We start from the raw sequence: 20426 nt of genomic DNA on the forward strand, positions 1-20426 counted from the left end.
CCCTGTCTTCTCTCCTCCTCTCCCCTTCTTCCTTATCTTCTCTCATTTTCTCCCTTATCTCCACATAGGCGTTATCTGAGCGCGCAATGGGGGGCACGAGCGACCCGGGCCACACGGCTGGTGTGGGAGTGCACGGGCCAGCGGGGCACGCGGCGGTCGGCCTGCTAGGGGCGGCGTGGCGCTAGCGGCCGTGGCCAAGGCCATGGAGCGGCGCCGGCCTAGGGGCATGGCGGCAGGCGCGGCCCGTCCGGCCAGCGGGGGTGCGGCTCCCCGCGGCATGCCGGCCGGCTCCCCGCGCGCACGACATCCGCAGGAGCACAGCGGTGAGGGGCATGAGCAGCCAGGGCCGCGCGGCTGGCGCGGGAGCACACGGGCTGGCGGGGCACGCGGCGGTCGGGACCGCCTCCCACGGCCGGCCTGCTAGGGGTGGCTGGGTGCCGACGGCCGTGGCCAAGGCCATGGAGTGGTGTGCGGCCTGGGGGCACAAAGGCTAGCTCGGCCTCCAACGGGGGCATGGCTCCCCACGGCACGCGATCGGTGGCAGGAGCGCGGTGGGGGGGGGCACAAGCGGCCGGGGCTGCGCGGCTGGCGTGGGAGCGCATGGGCCAGCGGGGCACACGGTGGCCGGGACCGTTTTCCGTGGCCGGCCTGCTAGGGGCGGCGGGGTGCCGGCGGCCGTGCCCAAGGCCATGGAGCGGCGCGCGGCCTGGGGGCACGGCAGTTGACGCCGTCCGGCCAGCGGGGGCGCAGCTCCCCGTGGCGTGCGACCGGCGGCAGGAGCACGGCGGTGGGAGGCACGAGCGGCGCAGTGCAGGCGGCCCGACATGATTTGTTTGTGAGTGAATAGTGATCTAGTAGTGCATGATTTGTGCGAATTGTGTATTGTGTATCAGATTTTGTGCGAATTGATTGGTTGTGTGTTCTTACTTGTGTGATGATCATGTGAGATGAGCATATTTTTTTTGCTTCAATTTGTGAAGCATCAATTGTTTCTTGCTCTTGATTTGGTTGTCTCGGTGGTGAAGTTGGAGCTGAGGTGGTACGGTGGTCGAGGCAGAGCTGTAGGGGTGGCGGCGCGAGCAGGCAAGACGGAGGGCGGCCCACTTTTTTTTATTTTTTCAGAATACTTTTAGTTCCGGTTGGTGCTACCAACCGGATCTTTAGTCCCGAATGATTAGTCCTGGTTGGATTTTCAAGACCTATATGTCTCTCCAACTGGGATTAAAGCTCAGTTTTTCATCAGTGTAGTTGTCAATAAAAAGTTGTATGGTGCAACAGATAACTCAATAAATTCCAATCCCAGTACATATTATTTAGGAGGCACACCTGGATACACAATCCAGTTCTCAGATAAGATTTACAAAAGATGATGGTAACTGATTGCAATCAAAAAATTAATGGCGTTGCCTTTGATCAAGGAACCTTCCTGCCCGTGAGACTCACACGCAGCTAACCAGACGACGTCTGAACTGGAAAAAGCAGAAACCGCTAATGGAAGCGTTTCATAGCACCAACCACAGCACAAGCAAAAGATGCTAAAATATCCTATGCAAATTGGGGAGCACGCAGCAATCTCTGTAGATTGCGTCAATCAGTCGATGGCGATTATCGGCAATTCCGCGTGTCGCCTAGCATTTGGGGAGATCAGACGGCGGAGGCAGCAGCTTCTCTTTAGGCTTGTCTCCGTCCAGCACCAGCCATGCCATTTTCAGGCCCCAGCTGACGTGAACCTCCAAGTGGCAATGCATGAACCACACCCCTGCACACACGACTACTGTTAACATTCTCCAAGAAGCTTGGGTTATCCCAAACCAAAGTCACCTTTGCTTGCTCATCAGATCGTTGCTGATCTGGCACAGTTAGTATGTCACGGTAATTTTTGAATTCTTACCTGGATTGTCTGCACGGAACCGGATGGCCACCCAGCCGCCGGCCGGCACGCCGACGGTGTTCCGCTCGACGGGGTCGACGAGGTTGTACTGGGCCGGGTCCTTGACGGGGTCGAAGTTGCCGAAGCCTTGGCCAACGACGAAGAAGTTGAAGCCGTGGAGGTGCAGCGGGTGGCTCTCGTTGCCGAGGATGCTGGTGCCCTGCATCACCAGCTCCACGCTGGTGCCGTACGGGAGCACCACCAGCTTGGTCCCGTTGGACACGTTGGTGTTGTTGGGCGGCGTCCCCGTGTAGTTGAACGGGATCAGCGGCGCCGCCGGGAAGTTGGGCGAGTACACCCCGTTGGACCTGCCGGTGAAGTGCGCCTGCAGCAGCGCCTGTTATGCCCTAGCCTAGGATCACTAGAGCACATCTAGTCGGGTTCGAGAGAGAGACATGAGAGACTAGGAGTTCCTGGTGAGTGCCTAGTGTGAGAGAGGGGGAATTGGGGTACCTTCACCCCTAGGGGTGGGAGCAGCGGAGCTGCTGGCCATCGCGGGTTCGGTTGGTGTAGTTCTGCGCAAGGCAGCGATGCGCAGTGTAGTCCGGTCACCGGTGAAGTGGCAGTGGCGCTTCCCGCCGCTGCTGCGCAACCTAGATCGGTAGGTGTGTTGGTGGGGGCGGCTGGCTGCGGCGAACCTCGTGAGCCGAGCCGGGTCCCCCCACCCTGTTTATATAGCGCAGCGCGACAGGGGCCCACTACCCATTGATAGGGTAAGCGCCCCCGATCAGGGCGCAGATCAAGGTCCTGATTGGCCTTTGGGCCAATCGGGAAAGAGATCAATCTAACATTCTCCCCCTTGATCTCATCATTTACTTTTAGCTTTATACTTTTCACTTTTATTCGTTTCATCGTAGATTAATATGCAGAGCATGTTTCATCGTCACAGCTTGATTGCCGATAGAATCAACAGCTACAACACACCTCTCTATTTTGAAACAATTCTGTTTCTTTTGGGCCTTATCTAATCCAGGAATCATAGGCTTTCCCTTAAACCCATGCCGGCTAAGTGTTCCCTGAACACATTGGGAGGTAAGCCTTTTGTGAGCGGATCCGCAAGCATATCTTTTGTTCTTATATGCTCGAGACTTATAGTGTGATCCTGGATTCTGTCTTTCACAACGTAAAACTTTATCTCAATGGCTTTGGAAGCATTGCTTGATTTGTTGTTGTGAGCGTAGAATACTGCTGGTTCATTATCGCAGTACATCTTTAGTGGTCTGTTAATACAGTCAACCACTCTCAATCCGGGTATGAATTTCTTTAGCCACATTGCCTGCCCCGTGGCCTCATGACATGCTATGAATTCTGCGTGCATCGTCGATGACGCAGTTACTTTCTGTTTTGAGCTTCTCCATGAGATAGCTCCTCCTGCGAGAGTGAATACGTATCCAGACGTGGATTTTCTATCATCCTTGTCTCCCGCAAAGTCTGCATCTGAATACCCTTTTATCTCTAGGGAATCAGATCTCTTATATGTAAGCATGAGTTCTTTTGTGCCTTGCGCGTAGCGCAACGCCTTCTTTACCATTTTCCAGTGTTCTATTCCTGGATTACTTTGATATCTACCGAGAACCCCGGTGACAAAAGCTAAGTCAGGGCGAGTGCACACTTGTGCATACTGTAAGCTTCCGACAGCTGAAGCATATGGAACCGCTTTCATTTGATCGATCTCGTACTGGTTCCTGGGACATTGAAAATTCCCAAAACTGTCGCCCTTGACTATAGGAGCAGGTGTGGCTTTACTCGCATGCATATTGTACTTCTTTAGAACCTTTTCTAAATATGCCTTTTGCGATAACCCTAGAACCCCATTCAATCTATCTCGGTGAATTTCTATGCCCAAAACATATGTTGCTTCACCAAGATCCTTCATATCGAAGTTTGAGGACAAGAACTTCTTTGTCTCTTGCAGTAGATTGATATCACTGCTTGCAAGCAAAATATCATCTACATACAGGATTAGGAAAATGTATTTCCCATTTTTGAACTTTGCATAGACACAATTGTCCTCTATATTCTCTTGAAACCCAAATTTCTTTATTATATCATTAAACTTTAGATACCACTGTCTTGAGGCTTGCTTTAATCCGTAAATGGATTTCTTTAGACGACATCCCATGTGCTCTTTGTCTTCCATGACAAAACCCTTTGGTTGTTTCATGTAGACGTTTTCTTCTAAATCCCCATTTAGAAATGCCGTCTTTACATCCATCTGATGTAACTCTAAATCAAAATGCGCAACTAGTGCCATTATGATTCTGAAGGAGTCTTTACATGAGACAGGAGAGAAAGTCTCATTATAATCTATTCCTTCTCTTTGTGTAAAGCCTTTTGCCACAAGTCTCGCCTTATATCTTTCTATATTCCCTTTGGAGTCACGTTTAGTCTTGTAGACCCATTTACAGCCTACTGTTTTGGCTCCTTTAGGAATCTCCTCAAGTTCCCAAACATTGTTGGAACTCATCGATTTCATCTCATCTTCCATGGCCTCTAGCCACTTCGATGAGTGAACACTTTTCATGGCTTCTTCATATGAAGTGGGATCACCTTCTATATGAACTTCTTCTGTGTTATAAACTTTATAACAATCAGGGATGGCTGATTTTCTGACCCTTTGAGACCTTCTAGGCCCCTCACTTTCAGGCATATTTTGTGCCTCTGCTTGTGGCACACTATTCTGAGGTGGCTGCTGCAACTCTTCCTCGTGTGCAATGATGGGTTCAGTTGGCTCCTGAAGGACAGGTTCCAAAACTTCACTCATCGTTTCCACGGGTGGAATCACAGCAGGAGCCTGCACCACACTATCAGGAACTGTAGCAGGTGCCTGCACCACGACCTCAGGAATTATCGGTGCGGGAATAATAGGTAGTGAGAAGTATGGTTCCTGAATCATCGGATTGGGTGCACACACCCGCTTCTCCTCAAGATCAATTTCTCGAGCTACCATGCTCCCCCTCACCATCTCATCCTCTAAGAAAATCGCCTGTCTCGTTTCTACAAACTTTGTGAATCTGTCTGGACAGTAGAAACGAAAACCCTTTGATTTTTCCGGGTAGCCGATGAAGTGGCAACTAACTGTTTTGGGATCTAGTTTCCCGATGTTTGGGTTAAACACTTTGGCCTCAGCTGGGCTCCCCCACACACGTAAGTGGTTTAGTGAGGGTACTCTTCCTGTCCATAGTTCGTACGGTGTTTTGGGCACCGACTTACTTGGTACTCTATTAAGGATGTGAATGGCGGTCTTCAGCGCCTCCATCCACAGTCCCAATGGTAAGGTGGAATAGCTCATCATGCTGCGCACCATATCCATCAGTGTACGGTTACGCCTTTCAGCTACTCCATTTTGCTGAGGTTCGCCCGGCATTGAATACTGGGCTACTATGCCATTTTCCTGCAAGAACCTTGCAAAGGGTCCAGGAACTTGGCCGAATGGGGTATGCCGACCATAGTACTCCCCCCACGGTCGGATCTTACTATTTTGATTCTTTTGTTATGCTGATTTTCAACTTCAGCTTTAAATATCTTAAATTTATCCAAGGCTTCTGATCTTTCTTTGATAGGATAAATATAACCGTAACGGGAGTAATCATCCGTGAATGTTATGAACAAGTCATAGCCATCCACACTTTTCACAGGAAAAGGTCCACAAATGTCAGTGTGGATTATCTCTAAAATTCCTGTGCTACGTTTAGCGCCTTTTTTAATTTTCTTTACAAATTTTCCTTTAATGCAATCAACGCATTGTTCTAAGTCTGAGAACTCTAATTGAGGAAGAATTTCATTCTTAACTAGTCTTTCTATTCTCCCCCTCGAAATATGGCCTAAACGACAGTGCCATAATTTCGACGATACTTCTTGAGTTCTCTTTCTTTTCTTTGTTTCTTTCTCTGACGAGGATACATTCATATTCACATCACACACAGAATTAACTTTTTCACGTAATGATAATAAATACAACTCATTGTGAAGGATGGCAACACCAACACATGCATTATCGAACCAAATGGCACACTTTCCATTACCAAAATGACATTCATAACCATCATGGTCCAAACGTGAAATACTTATTAAGTTTCTGTGTAATGAGGGAACATAAAGCACATCTTTAAGTACAAGCATGAAACCATCAACTAGCTCTAAAGAGACATCGCCAACAGCTTCAACTTCTGCTTGGACTCCATTTGCGACTTCAACGCATCTTTCGCTTCTTTGCGTAGTCCTCGTCGAATGGAATCCCTGTAAAGAATTTGCAACATGAACAGTTGCACCTGAGTCAATCCACCAAGTAGATTTCGAATACTGTGTATACAAGGATTCATTTACAAAAGAAATAGTATTCTCACCTCTTTTTGCCATTATTGACTTTAACCAGTCGGGGCAGTCTTTCTTGAAGTGCCCCTTTTTCTTGCAATGTAGACATTGGTCTTTGTCTACTGGGAGAAGCTTTTGGTGATTCTGCTGCATAGGAGCTTTTCCACGTGCCTTGAAAGAGGGATTAGCAATCTTTTTTCTGTTATCCTTCACATAGTGCAATGAGCCACCATGTGAGGATCTAAGTCTGTCCTCTTCCTGCACGCACATGGCAATCATTTTCTCCATGTCCCACTGTTCTGGCTGCATGTTGTAATTGACAACAAAAGTGTCAAACTCTTTAGGCAGAGAAGCAAAAACCAAATGCATAATGTGCCCAGGCTTGAGCTCAAGATCCATAGGCTTCAGCTGCGCTGCCAAGTTATACATCCTCATGATGTGATCTCTTATGCCAGTCCCTCCGCCATTGTACCTCTCTGTGGCCAGCTGCTTGAACAGCTGGGTAGCATATATCTTTGAGGAACCAGTGAACTGATTCCTTATCTTGTCGAGGTACTCTGAAACGGAGTCACACTCTGCGATCGAGCCCAAAATGGCAGGCTCAATCGTATTCTTTACCAAAGCCATACATTTCTTGTTGGCAGTGGTCCACTGTTTATTCTCAAGGGTGTATGCCAACTCCAGTGGAGCATAGTCCCTCTCCTTTTGCTGCCATGCAGCATCATCATCACCATCAGCCCTCACTGGCTTCTGTGGAGCTTGTGGCTGCGGTGTGGTCAGTACCCAGTCAACTTCTCCACAAACGAAGGAGAACTCAATCTTCTTCCTCCATTCTGTGTAGTTGTTGCCTTTGAGAATGGGTATCTCTTTGAGACACGCCATTAAGTTGAATGATCCTGAAATTCACAATCCATAAATGCGATCATAACGACAATTGCATGAGTCATTTCCAACGTTGGTCAAAAAATAAAACATACAACTGTTGATGCAATTTAAAACTATATCACCGTTGGGCAGAAATAGAAATAAAAGCATCAAAATAACTTTTTAAATCATGATACAGTTATTAACAACGTTGGTCAGAAAATAACAGCACCATGATCTAATTAACTTTATCATGCTCTCACAAAATTTAATTATCTCGTTGGTTCAAATTAAATTTAAATAGAGCAATGAATATTACTTTTGCAGCGGAAACTGTGAAATAAATCTATTTTCAGAAGCAAAACTCTGTACAAAAATTTATTAATCTCTAATACAAATTATCCCGTTGGTTCAAATTGAATTAGAGACTAAAACTGTGCAAAAACTATTAATTAAAAGCTTCTGGAAATAGAAAAAAAACAAAAAAAAACAGAGGTTACTGTGCAAAACGCGAAAGTCGGCCCGCGCGCGAAAACGGCCCACGGCCCGTTCCCGCACGCGGCCCGCTCGCGCGTAACAGGCGGCCTGCTCGCGCGGCGCCTGCGGCCTGCTCGCGCGGCCCACGAAAACGGCTTGCCGCCGGCCTCGCTCGCGACGCGCGCGCGCAGGCCACAACCTGGGCCTGGGCCGCGAAAGCGGCCTGCGGCCGCATCCCGCCTGGGCCGAATCTGGCCCGGACAATCCCGACCGTCCGTCCAGATCCGACGGCCAGGCGCCATTTTCGGCGGAACAAAACCGGCCGACGGCCGGCCCCTGGAAACCCTAGCCCCATTCTTCTTTCGCCCGTTCGCTCTCGCCGCGGCTGCGGCGGCGGCGGGGTCGTCTCTCCCGCGCCCGGCGATGGCCGGCGGCGGCGGTGGAGGGATGGCCCCGCCGGCGCACAGCCGCGGCAGCCCCCTCCTTCCTTTCTTTTCTAGCCTTCCTCCCTTCCTCCCTCCAAAAACCGAAGGTTCGAGATCCAGATGGAGAAAAGGGGCGGCGCCACCGCGGGTCCCCTCGCCGGCGAGCGCGTCCACCCGAGGGTTGGGCGCGCCGCCGTCGAGCGGTCCTGTGGTGGTGCTTTTGCGCCCTCCCCCGAGCCCCGAGCGGTTGCGCCGGTGGTTCGGGTGGACGTGGTCTCCGGCGAGCCCGAGGCTCGGCCGGCCTTTGCCGCTCGCCGTCGGTGGACGTGCGGCGGTGAAGGCGACGACAGGTAAGTTTCCCGGCGTCGCTCGTTTCTTTAGATCTAGGGTTAGGGTTAGGGTTTCTGTTTCGGTTTCTTTTTCGGTTTCTTTTCCGATCGTCATTCTTTTCTCGATCTACTGCTTTTCCCGATCTAGAATAGCTTCTAGGAGGTGTCTGATACCAATGTTATGCCCTAGCCTAGGATCACTAGAGCACATCTAGTCGGGTTCGAGAGAGAGACATGAGAGACTAGGAGTTCCTGGTGAGTGCCTAGTGTGAGAGAGGGGGAATTGGGGTACCTTCACCCCTAGGGGTGGGAGCAGCGGAGCTGCTGGCCATCGCGGGTTCGGTTGGTGTAGTTCTGCGCAAGGCAGCGATGCGCAGTGTAGTCCGGTCACCGGTGAAGTGGCAGTGGCGCTTCCCGCCGCTGCTGCGCAACCTAGATCGGTAGGTGTGTTGGTGGGGGCGGCTGGCTGCGGCGAACCTCGTGAGCCGAGCCGGGTCCCCCCACCCTGTTTATATAGCGCAGCGCGACAGGGGCCCACTACCCATTGATAGGGTAAGCGCCCCCGATCAGGGCGCAGATCAAGATCCTGATTGGCCTTTGGGCCAATCGGGAAAGAGATCAATCTAACATCGCCGTCGTTGGGAGCACGAAGGAGACGTTGTTCACGGACGCCGCGAACCGGGTGTCGTTGGTGGGGCCCTGGCACGTCCCGTTCACGGCGCACGGGTGCGTGCCCAGCCCGACGGTGAAGAAGAACCGCCGGTCCACCTCCCGCGGCACGTCGGCGGGGTACTCCGCGGTGGCGAGGCTGCGGAGCTTGCCCGTGAAGTTGGCGACGAAGCTGGTGTCGTTGATCTGCGGCAGGGTCGGCTTGAGGATCGGGAGGTTCTTGTTGAAGGCCGCGGGGGAAGGGGAATTGGGGTCCTCGTACTCGAGGATGCCGGCGACGGTGGTGTTGTCGAAGGTGCCCGGCCTGGCGGTGGAGTAGGGCGCGGCCAGCATGTAGTAGTTGGCGGCGGGGTACGACGGCTTGGTGGTGAGGAGCACGTTGGTGGTCTGCCCCGGGGTGATGATGAGGGTCTCGACGGTGATGGGCTTGATGTAGACCGCGTCGACGTCGACGATGGTGAGTGGGTGGCCGGCGATGGAGAAGAAGAGCTCGTCATTGAGCGCAGCGTTGATGATGCGGAGCATGTACGTCTTCCCTGGCTGCACCTTCAGCTTGAACGTGTCTGCATATAAACGACAAAACAATAATAATGCAAGCCGTCAGCTCAGTGAACCATGCATGCTGCTCGCGTTGGGGCCATGCATCTCCAACCTTTAGCAGAGCAGTTGTAGAGCGGCCCAGGGAGGCCGTTGATGGTGAAAGCGTCGGAGACGTTGGGGCCTCCGCCGGTCTGGAGCGCCTGGCTGATCACCGCCTCCGTGTCCGCCTTCCACCACTCGCCGAAGATGACGGGGACCTCCTTGTAGGGCGCCGGGAACGGGTAGGGGACGCCGGGCTTGGGTAGGATGACGATGGGCCCGTAGACGGTGGCGCGGAGCCAGGAGATGTGCGCGTGCCACCACAGCGTGCCGCGCTGCCCCGTGATGGTGAACTTGTACACGTAGCTCTGCCCGCTCTGGATCGGGCACTGCGTGATGTACGCCGGCCCGTCCGCCCACCCGCTCCGCAGCTGCCGGACGCCGTGCCTGCGTCGTCCATGAAGCTCGCCGGTGATCAGCCAGCCGGTCGCCGCAGCCAATGCGTGCTCGTGCTACTACGAGCTAGACGTGAAAGGTGGCAGGCAACCAGGCATGAGCACGTACCAGTGGATGCTCATGTTGTAGGGGACGTGGTTGACGACGCGGACGACGACGAGGTCGCCCTCCCTGGCGAACACCGTCGGCCCCGGGAACAGGCCGTTCACCGTCACGATGCTCTTGCTGCTGCACAGCCGCGTCACGCTCGTCATTTGCACCTGCATTTGTCGCAACATTAATTAACCGCATCTAATTGCAACTACCAAATAGTACGTTGATGTGGGAGGACGCATCGATCATGCTTGCTCTGTTTCTTGCTGCACACTTACATCGAACTGATACTCCCTAATGGCGCCCTCCGCCACGTCAACGGAGAAGAGCAGGACGAGCACAGCGACGAGGACGCAGTAAGGGAGAAGCATGTAGGAGGTAGCCATTGCTGCCTTTCCTCAAGCTCTCGATCAGCCGGAGAGACACTTGACGACGGCTGATGACTAGCACTCCTTGGCAACAATGGCTAAGGACGACTGATCGCTGTGTCTGAGATGGCAGTAGATGTTCCTATATATAGTAGATGTTGGAAGAGCGGGCACGAGAGAGAAGATGATTAGCATGTACGCTTGCTTCCAGAACTTTTTGGCTATGCATGCGCGTAGTTCAGATGTTTATTGTGCAGAGTTCAGTAAGCTTTGTTTGGTGCAGGGTTGGTTATTGAGCACGATGTCGCCGCAAGGCAACACTGCCGGCGGGGCCCGTGCGGAATGGCTTAGCGACTATAGATAGTAGCTTCGGAGTGTGGCTAAAGTCAACCACCCTTCTGTTTACATGTCAATCTTGTGTTCTTGACCACCCTCATATTTTAGCCTTTTTCATGACTTAGTTAACACGCAGAATGTACACCGTACCATTACTATACCTGAAAATAATGGAATTACCAATGGATATTTGGTACGGCAGAAAGGTTAGTTCACTGCATTGATTTCTTATTGACTTGAAACACACAATATTGTAAAAAAAATTGATTCAGACAGCTTTTGCTTTCAGGACAAAAAAAAAGGAAGAAATAGCCACAGAACCTGCTATTTTACGCTAAATTAACCGATATGAAGTGCCATTTACTCAATTAAAAAGAAAAAAAGAAAAGCACATGTTTAGCAAGAAATTCTACACTTCACTTTCCTACCGATGTTGAGCTAACCACACATTGACACACACAGCACAAGAAGCATGCTACTTTCACCAGGTCTTGGGTTTGCTGGGCTTACTTCACCTACCACCCGGCCCCTCAAACCCCCCAGATAATGTGTTCAAATCAGGAGTAGTTGCAAATTCCAGCTGCCCCGGAACAAAAGGTCAGAGGCGACCCCAAGTGGCCCAGTTGAGGATCACAGCTTTGCAGGGCTCCTAACATATCCTTGCATGCCAAGGGATCTCGCCGGAGCCAGTGAGGACAGCGACCAGAGAGAGCTGGGGGAGGATCGGAGGCCGGTCTTGTTCCGGGACCGGCCGCCCATTCGCATCGCCGGCCAGGCGTGGCGCATGATTAGGGAAAGGGTATAGTGTGTGATTGTGTGAACCAGCCAGCCAACCAGGAGATGAGATCCGTGGCGCTGAAGCTGCGCCGGTTAGCGGGTCACCGAGAGCCGTGCTCGAACTGTTGCTCTTTTCGGCAAGTCTCCAAAGGGGGAGAAGGATGCCTCACCCAACTGGCCCTATTGCTTTTCCTTGCTGTGTGGTAGACGTGAAAAATCAGCCATGTTGTCTAGTTTGTTATTCTATACGTATATTATATGTTCTATATTTGATGATACATTCTTCTTTCAAAAAAAAAAATTTGATGATACATTGAAATGCATACTCTGCACGCGTCTACTTACTCTAAAAGTTGGGTAGGTATACGTTCTTCTGATGCCAATTTCGAAGTTCCCTTTGGTACTCACAGCATCGTCAGGTGCTTTCCAATTTCCATCGGGCACACGTTCTTTTTTACAGTTTTTTTTTCCAGCAGTCCATGATAGATGCCTTGACACAGATGAAATGATTTGCGGGGGGAAAAAAGGATGCTGTGTTGTTATGCAATCATAGACCCGGGAAGATGCTGAATGGAAATTTTGGATTCCTTTCCATGGAAAGGTTTCAGTAATGTTCAAGTCTCGTCTCACGGCCATATCTTGGTGAAGGTTGACTAAGACAAAACGTGAATCTGCTGTCAGATTAATCACTAATAAGAGGGTCAAGTATGAAAAGTCAATGGCAATGTTTTACGTTGGAATAAGACTGCCCGGGATTATGATCTGACAGTTCAGCACTCTTATCACTCTCTTTCATCTTGGAAACCTTGGTTGAAACGATCCAATGGCTCGGCCACCTGAATGTAGAACCCCGAACAAGATCATCTTGGTGAACAACCTCGACCTCCTCAAGCAGCAGCCAGCAGCTATGCAATCTGTGCAACCTGCTCCATGTTGTGTCTTGATCGATCAGGTCCACAGTGTTTTTTTCCCCCCCAATAGGCCTTGATCAGGATGTTGGTTAAGACAAGAGCATAAAAGGATATCGAGCTTAGTATGTGCAGATGTGAGGTTGTCCGATTTGCTGAAGTGCGTGCACACATATAAAACTTCTGTTACTACCAAGTAAGAAATAGAAGATGAAGGACAGCTGAATAGGCCACAAACTGTGCTGTTTGAAATTGTTTGGTGAGCTTGTTGTTCTTGGTGATTTGAGCAACGTTATACATTTGGATCAATGCGAGCATTTGATGGACTTGGATGCGATACAGGGTGGTTGTAGTATTAATATTCTAGCATGTTGGCTTTGTAAATTGTATACCGCAGTGTGGAAGCCTTAAAACAAAGTGAGCTACGAGTCAACTATGTGTATCTGAAATATAGAGGGTGGTAGACATGAACGAGGATTTGAACATTGAATCGATTATTTGAGCACTAAGATGGTTCCAAATAAAAAGTTTGAACTATAAAGTTGTACATCTCATTAAGATCTACAATTTCCATATAAAGTTTATCTCCATCCGAGTTTATATGAAAAGGTTATGATTTTTTTAAGATGTGCTGCGGAAATTCCGCCATTTGAATTGGCGGTAAGGTGGATACAAGATAAATTCCAACGTTTCAACCGGCTATAGCCGTTTCAAACAGCTGTATGCATATAAATTTGTAATTCTTTTTATCAAGACATGTATTTTTGCAAAACACTAAAATAAAAAAATCACTCTCTAGCGTGCCCCTGGGCCGGCTGGTGGACGCTGTGGTGGGACTGCTAGACCAAGAAAGACCAAGTGTCACTGGTGGGTGGCTGGGCCTTCGGTCCTTGGGCTTTCCCGGGACACATACGCGGAAGATGAAGAAGAGGCAATTCGGGCACTTTGTAATCGTTGATGTTAAAAACCATCTGACAGGCATGGATGGCGTAACAGAAGAAAATTGCAACCCAATATCATAAAAGGACAGGTGATTTTTGTGATGACTGCTATATGGGTCTAAAGAAAATTGCAATGGCAAATAAAAAAATAGCCCAAAAGGCATAGTGCAAAGTGCAGACTCATGCTGTCTCGACAAAAGAGCACGAAGTGCAAACTCATGCCGTCTCGGCAAATGGAATTAAATATCGCGACCTTATCAGGGAACATCGTAGTGCAGATCGCCGAGAGAAACACTTCTGTCAGTATAGTTAAAAAAACAGAAGCCTCAACTATGTGAGTCGACAGAAGTTCAGAGTCTGCATGGGAACCAAATCATCACGAAGGAACTCTTTTATACAGCCTTCTGATGCCATATGTGGGGTGGAGGGGTTGATGCAATGTACAGATTGAAGTTGTCAAGATTTATGTTGGCACAACATTTCCCAGGGATGATGGATTGGCATCTGAAACCTCAGCACTCTTGTCGCTCTCTTCAACCTGGAAACCTTGTTTGAAACGATCGTAATTAGTAGGCTCAGCTGTCTTAAATGGGCGTTCCCCTAGTACCCGGACTAGATCATCTTGGTGGAGAACCTCCTTCTCAAGCAGCAGCTCTGCAATCTGTGCAACCTGCTCCTTGTGCGTCTTGATCAGGTCAAGAGTTTTTTCATAGGCCTTTGCCACCCATTCCCTCACCTCAGTGTCAATGATGGATGCAGTCTCGCCACCATATGGCTTGCTCATTCCAAAACCATCCTCCCTTTGAGGGAAAGAAAGAAGCCCAACCTTTTCACTGAAACCGTATACTGCAACCTGGGCATAAGTCATCTTGGTGACTTTCTCCAGGTCATTTTGAGCCCCAGTAGAGATTTTCCCAATCAAAACCTGAAACATAGAACAGTTGCATCAGTTGCTAGATCACTTGAAAATTTGGTCATACAAAGATCTACCAAAATGTTGAGTACCTCCTCTGCAGCTCTACCACCTAGCGTCATGCATGTCATGTCAAAAAGCTGCTCTTTTGTCATCAAAAGATTCTCACTAGGGACATATTGAGCAAATCCTAAAGCAGCTGTTCCACGAGGAACAATTGTAACTTTAAGAAGCGGTTCTGCATGCTCCAAAAACCATCCAGCGACAGCATGACCAGATTCATGGTACGCAACAGTTTGGCGCTCCAGCTTGCTAATAACCTGCAAATAGCTCAACAAGATATAACTGCCACCAATAAATGTGAATATCTTAGCATATTTCCATGCACACCTTATTCGCCTTTCAGTTTGAATATTTTAACAAATGAATAGCATTTTTTTCAGTATGTTGTGCATTTAAGGGGACAAGGATGTGGATTATAACTTTTGTGCGTATCGGTTTAGCATAAGAAAAGTAGCAAAACAATATAATTCCAAAAGGTACCTTGTTTTTCTTCTCCAAGCCTCCAATAACCCTGTCAATAGCAGCTTCAAAATGCTGAATCGTTATCTGTGCATCCTCGCTCCTTGCGGCAATTAAAGCAGCCTCATTACAAACATTAGCAATATCAGCCCCAGCAAACCCAGGTGTCAAAGCTGCTAATCTTTGAGAATAAAATGATGGCTCCTTGTCCAGCTTAAGTTTTTTAAGGTAAATGCGAAATATTTGATCACGACCATTTATGTCTGGTTTATCGATGGCTATCTGACGATCAAATCTCCCTGGTCTGAGCAAAGCCTTATCTAGGATGTCAGGTCTGTTTGTACCAGCAAGAACAACAACTCCAGATGTTGTTCCAAATCCATCCATCTCTACAAGCAACTGGTTCAATGTGCTTTCACGCTCATCATTTCCCCCAGAGAATCCCCCACGACCCCTTGCACGACCAATTGCATCGATTTCATCAATGAATACAATACTAGGTGCACATTGTCGAGCTTCTTGAAATAAGTTCCGAACCCTGGATGGTCCAACACCAACAAACATCTCCATGAAGTCTGAACCAGAAACAGACAAGAAGGGCACATCAGACTCTCCTGCAGTAGCTTTAGCAAGGAGTGTTTTCCCTGTACCAGGGGGACCCACAAGAAGAGCACCCTTTGGTATTTTAGCTCCCAGTTCTTCATATTTCTTGGGATTTTTCAGGAAATGCACAAATTCCATTATTTCTTGTTTCGCTTCATCACAACCAGCTACATCCTTAAAGAACACCTGCAACATAATACAAATACAAGTATTACTAGAGACTAAGAGAAGCACCATATGTACATGATATTCTTCAACTTTGATGATGATGTGCCAAGCCATGACCCCTGAACAACTACAAACCTTATAGCACTATGAAAGCGCAAACTTTTCATTAAAAATGAGAAAATATCAAGCGTCAGATTCTTTTTTAATAGCCATGGAATGAACAGCAAACAAAAACTAACCTTGTTTTTTGAATTTTTGTCCATCTTTGTCACTTGAACTTTTCCAATACTAAAAATACCACGAGCTCCACCCCCAGGACCCCCAATACTAATACCACCTTTCATCCTTTTCCCCACCACATAAATTAATCCAACAAGCAAAGCTGTTGGGACAAACCTCATCAATTCCTGGAACCAATTAACTTCAGAAGTATAGGTTACTGGAACATAAACATGTGGATCTCTCCCCAATGCTTCCTGGGCCTCTTCTAACTTCTCTTCAAAGGAGTCTACGCTTCCAATGTTAAAGTAGTACTTGTACTTGCTAGGAGTCTCTCTACCAGGGAGATGACTGGTTGTGATATGGATATCACCGTCCTGGCCTTGGTTGCTTGAGGGTGAACTCCTAACATAAACTTTTGCAACTGATTTGTTTGAAACAACAATGTGATCAACTAACCCTGGTTCCAATAACTTGTTCTTGAATTCTTGGAAGCTTATCTGCAAAAGTTGAAGGAAATGATCCTGATAATGGTCTAATAAACTAGAGAAAGTGTGAGCTACACTAATGCAAAGAGGCAGGAAACCGCAGCTTATAGTAGTTTGATGAGATAAACTGATTAACAAGGAATATAAAAAAAGTAAATTAACATCATACTGTATCCGCAATGATACAGGACTAAATAAAGAACCAGCATATGCTCCCTGGGTCATAATAATCTTAAACATGGGAATGTCATCGGTTGGAAATCTCCACAAGCTTAACTATGCAGTTACCCCTTTTCAGTTGTCTATGACATTAGGAACTGTGAATTAATCAGCATTGAGGTCATGTGTCTAGCTGAGGTGATATAGTTTCAACATTTGAACTTGGGATGGGAGTGGGACTGCCATCTGCCTGTCACCACTCAAACTGAATTCAAACGGAATGTCTATTATCACAAAATTTATACACCAGAATAAGAGATAACAACTTTTGCCTAACATTTTCAGGAATAATGGTTTGGACCTACAAGAGAGCACCTGCAACCTGCAGTATAGTTAGTCTTCTATTAACCATGACCATGTAATTTATACACAAGACTGTAGAGTTATAGGAAACAAACAACTTATAAACAATTGCAACTTATAAGCATATTTAATAGTAGATATGAGTAAGCAGCATACCTGCTGTGCGGAATTACCCCTGGGTAAGGTTGCCAACACTAGTCCAAGAAAAAGCAGAGGGGCAAGGAGTTCCTGGAATTTTTTCATGACATCCTCTTTGAAATTCCACTGAAACTTTGAATTGGAATCCTCTGAACATTAAAAAAAATTGCAACCGCGTTATGTGCATGGCTTGCACCAAATGGATCGATTACACAAAATCTCCAAGTTGCAAACATGGCCTATACCAAAGGAAAGCAAAGCAGCATAACTTCACAAGAAAACCAAAATACATATTTGTTCTACTTCCACTGAATTGCAGTGCATCTATCCTATTTCAATCAGATACTTATGGTATAACAACATTGTAGAATTCCATCATTATCTAGTCCCCTGTGTCATTGCTGCGTTTTCATGATAAATATTATGCCAAAACACAGGTCACATATATAGAAATCCTCCTTGTGAGTTTGGAATCCAGTAAGGTCAATAGCTAGCTACCAACATATAGAAAGGTGGAAGCTTTCGATAATCCATATTATTTTATAAAGCACGGAACAAAATTAACGTTTTTTTTCTTCCTGTACAACAGTAATGTGCATTGAACGAACTAAATTACCACTACTTACTTTTGGGGTTAGACTTGTCACTCCCATCCCCCTTTGGCTCCTCCTGTTTCTCCTTTGGATGGTACTTCTCGTAATCTAAAGCCGAAAGAGGCACGTTATATACACTGAAGATAAACCGACCAAATGATTATCCAAACCAGCAAAGAAAACTCACTCTTGTTGGACCCATCGGAGAACAGCCGCCGGAACTGCGAGCTGGCGAGCAGGAACCTCCAATCCCCGAGCTTCCCTTGCCCGGTGGGCGCCGCCGCCCGGCTCCCCAGCGCTGACGTCAAGTAGCTGCGCACAAACCCCAATCCGCCGACATCACCGCCAGGCATCGACGGCCGCGGGGTCGGCGCCGCGCGGAGCCCGGCATACCCCTCAAGCAGAGAACCCTATGGAAAAAAATTAGGGATGACACGTCCGAAGAAAACCGAGCTGGGCACGGAAACGTGCGGGGGCGGGCTCGAACAGCGACCTACCTGCCGCGGCGGCCGGGTGGAGCGCGCGGACCGGGCGAGGGCGCGGGAGAGGGAGGAGAGGCTCATGGCGGCGATGGTGCGGAGGGCATGGGAAGGGAGGGAGGGAGAGGGCGTGCCCTAGGGTTGGGTCTCCCGATCCTCCGGCGATCGCGTGGGAGGGTGACGAAACGACGAGACGGCGGGTGGCGAAATGGCGGCGGCGGAGGCGGACGCGGCTCCGCTTGTTTCGTTCGCGTTTAACGAACGGGCGGGTCGACACGTTGAAGGGTTCGCCGCCATCTAGCAGATATGCGTCGATGATTTGGATTACGTGGGTTAAAACCAGCTTTGAGCTCGAGTTAAGCTGTGATTTTTACCTGCCGCCTGCAGCAGAGCAGAGACAGAAAAAGGTGGGCTTGCGGCAAATTAGAAGGACGAAGTTAACGCGCGACCGTTCGCGCAGGCTAACGCGCGACCCCTAATTCATGTTGCACTACGGTAGTACGCGGGAGCTAATTGTTTTCCTTTTTTGTTCTAATTTAATCAGTCAGTGTATCATCTACTTGCATGTGCGCTTACCAACAGGAGCGGCAGCATGGTGCAGGATTGTGTCAATGTGTTATTTTCGTTGGTGACATCAGCCATGAAAATATTTATATTTTCTTTAAATGACCATTACTCTTTCAACAAGTGTCTTTAAAATGAGATCTACAAAACAAGATCCATATATGATATGTTTTAAAATTATTTTATGCGGCTGGTATATATACATCCTGATATCTTATGTAGAGGTAACATATAAAACTTATACAATGATTATGTACCAACTTCTATTGTATGTCTACTAATTTAGTAATAAATTTATATAGAAATAAATGTATCAATTTATACAAAGATTGTGCAACAACTCATGTGCAAAGAATAATAGTATGTTGTATATGTTTGGTAGTAACTTATACAGAGACAATGTGTTTACTTATGTAGATAGTTCATAGAGACAATATAATGGAGGATAAAAATTATTCTAATCAATTTATCTACATATAATGTTGAGAGGTTTATACATAAGTTGTCACGTATGTAATACATAAAGTAGCTACTGTACTTTTAATATAAGTTGCTAGATTATAAAAATTATTTCAAAACATTGCATCATCGATTTTGTTTTATAAATCTTATCGTAAAAAATACGATGGTGCGATCAGAATTGAAAATAGACAATTTATGAGAAAGTTATCGCATTTTAGAGAAGTAAAAATTGAAAAGATTCTCGTGGGCCATGATGGTTCATCTCCTTGCCGCCTGGCTACAGCAGGCCCTGCAGGTGGCGCGCTCGCGCATTGGCGCTCCTTAGCTTTTTTTTTTTTTCCAAATTAGAAAGAAGGTTCGGCTTTAGCCCGTAAGCCTAAGTGAAAGCCCATAAGCCCACGACTCAACGCACGACCAAGAAAATTGGGCCACGTACTCGTCAACCATGGAAAGCCCAAAATATTGCTTCTCCAAAACAACGGGTTCTTGGGTGGGGGTTCCGGAAGCTGTAGGAATTTCGTACAATAACCCAACAACCCAGCTTACAGTAAAAACATCAGAAATTCAGAGGCTCACTGATGAAGTGATGAGCCGGAGAATGAAGTTGGAAAACCAAAGGTTGAAGAAGAAAAATACGCTTTTAAAACTCTTTTATTTATCCTTGAGGGACCGGTCGGTTTTGTTCGCGTTATTCAGTTAACGGCCTGTCGAATTTCTATTCCAGTTGAATATGTACCCAACCAAGTCACAACTGAGCAATTGACTGGATATTGGGATTTCCTTGGTTCGGTGTGAATTACTGCAGCAGAGACAAAAATAGGTGGGCTTGCGGCAAAATAGAAAGAAGGCTCGTTTGGCCCGTAAGCCTAAGGGAAAGCCCATAAGCCCACAACTCAACGTACGACCAAGAGAATTGATTGGGCCACCTACTCGCCAACTATGAAAAGCCCAAAATAATGCTTGTCCAACCAAAACAAGTTGGGTTCTCCCAGCTTACACAAAAGCATCAGAAATTCAGAGGCTCACTGATGAAGTGATGAACCGGAGAATGAAGTTGGAAAACCAAAGGTTGAAGAAGAAAAATACGCTTTTTTTTAACTCTTTTATCGTTGATGAGGGACCGATTGCGCCGTTATTCAGTTGAAGGCCTGTCGAATTCCTATTCCAGTTGCATGACGCGTGCATTGGGATTTGCTGGATTCTGTGTTGCCCTGCTCTTAGCTACGCTACACCCGACTCTTGCACCCTGTTGATACGTACTTGTGCCGTACACAACTTATGTTCTTGGT

At 47.8% G+C, this 20426-nt stretch overlaps 2 protein-coding genes across 2 annotated transcripts; both read right to left on the reverse strand.

The window, feature by feature from the left end:
- Nucleotides 1-1386: 1386 nt before the first annotated feature.
- LOC101763003 (laccase-13) lies at nt 1387-10635 on the reverse strand. Its single transcript, XM_004970486.2, has 6 exons — nt 10415-10635; nt 10152-10303; nt 9661-10034; nt 8973-9571; nt 1892-2267; nt 1387-1759 (listed from the first exon to the last, which is right to left on the reverse strand). Exons 1-6 carry the CDS (start codon nt 10520-10522, stop codon nt 1629-1631), a joined length of 1740 nt encoding a protein of 579 aa, XP_004970543.1. The 5' UTR covers nt 10523-10635; the 3' UTR covers nt 1387-1628.
- Nucleotides 10636-13652: 3017 nt separating this feature from the next.
- Nucleotides 13653-18195, reverse strand: LOC101763406 (ATP-dependent zinc metalloprotease FTSH 3, mitochondrial). The gene is made up of 8 exons (XM_004970487.3): nt 18130-18195; nt 17820-18042; nt 17666-17740; nt 17058-17188; nt 15912-16391; nt 14923-15690; nt 14472-14699; nt 13653-14391 (listed from the first exon to the last, which is right to left on the reverse strand). The coding sequence occupies exons 1-8, from the start codon at nt 18193-18195 to the stop codon at nt 13930-13932; spliced, it is 2433 nt and encodes an 810-aa protein (XP_004970544.1). The 3' UTR covers nt 13653-13929.
- Between the last annotated feature and the right edge of the window lie 2231 nt (nt 18196-20426).

The sequence above is a fragment of the Setaria italica genome, chromosome V, assembly GCF_000263155.2.
Source record: "Setaria italica strain Yugu1 chromosome V, Setaria_italica_v2.0, whole genome shotgun sequence".
Taxonomy (NCBI): Eukaryota; Viridiplantae; Streptophyta; class Magnoliopsida; order Poales; family Poaceae; genus Setaria; species Setaria italica.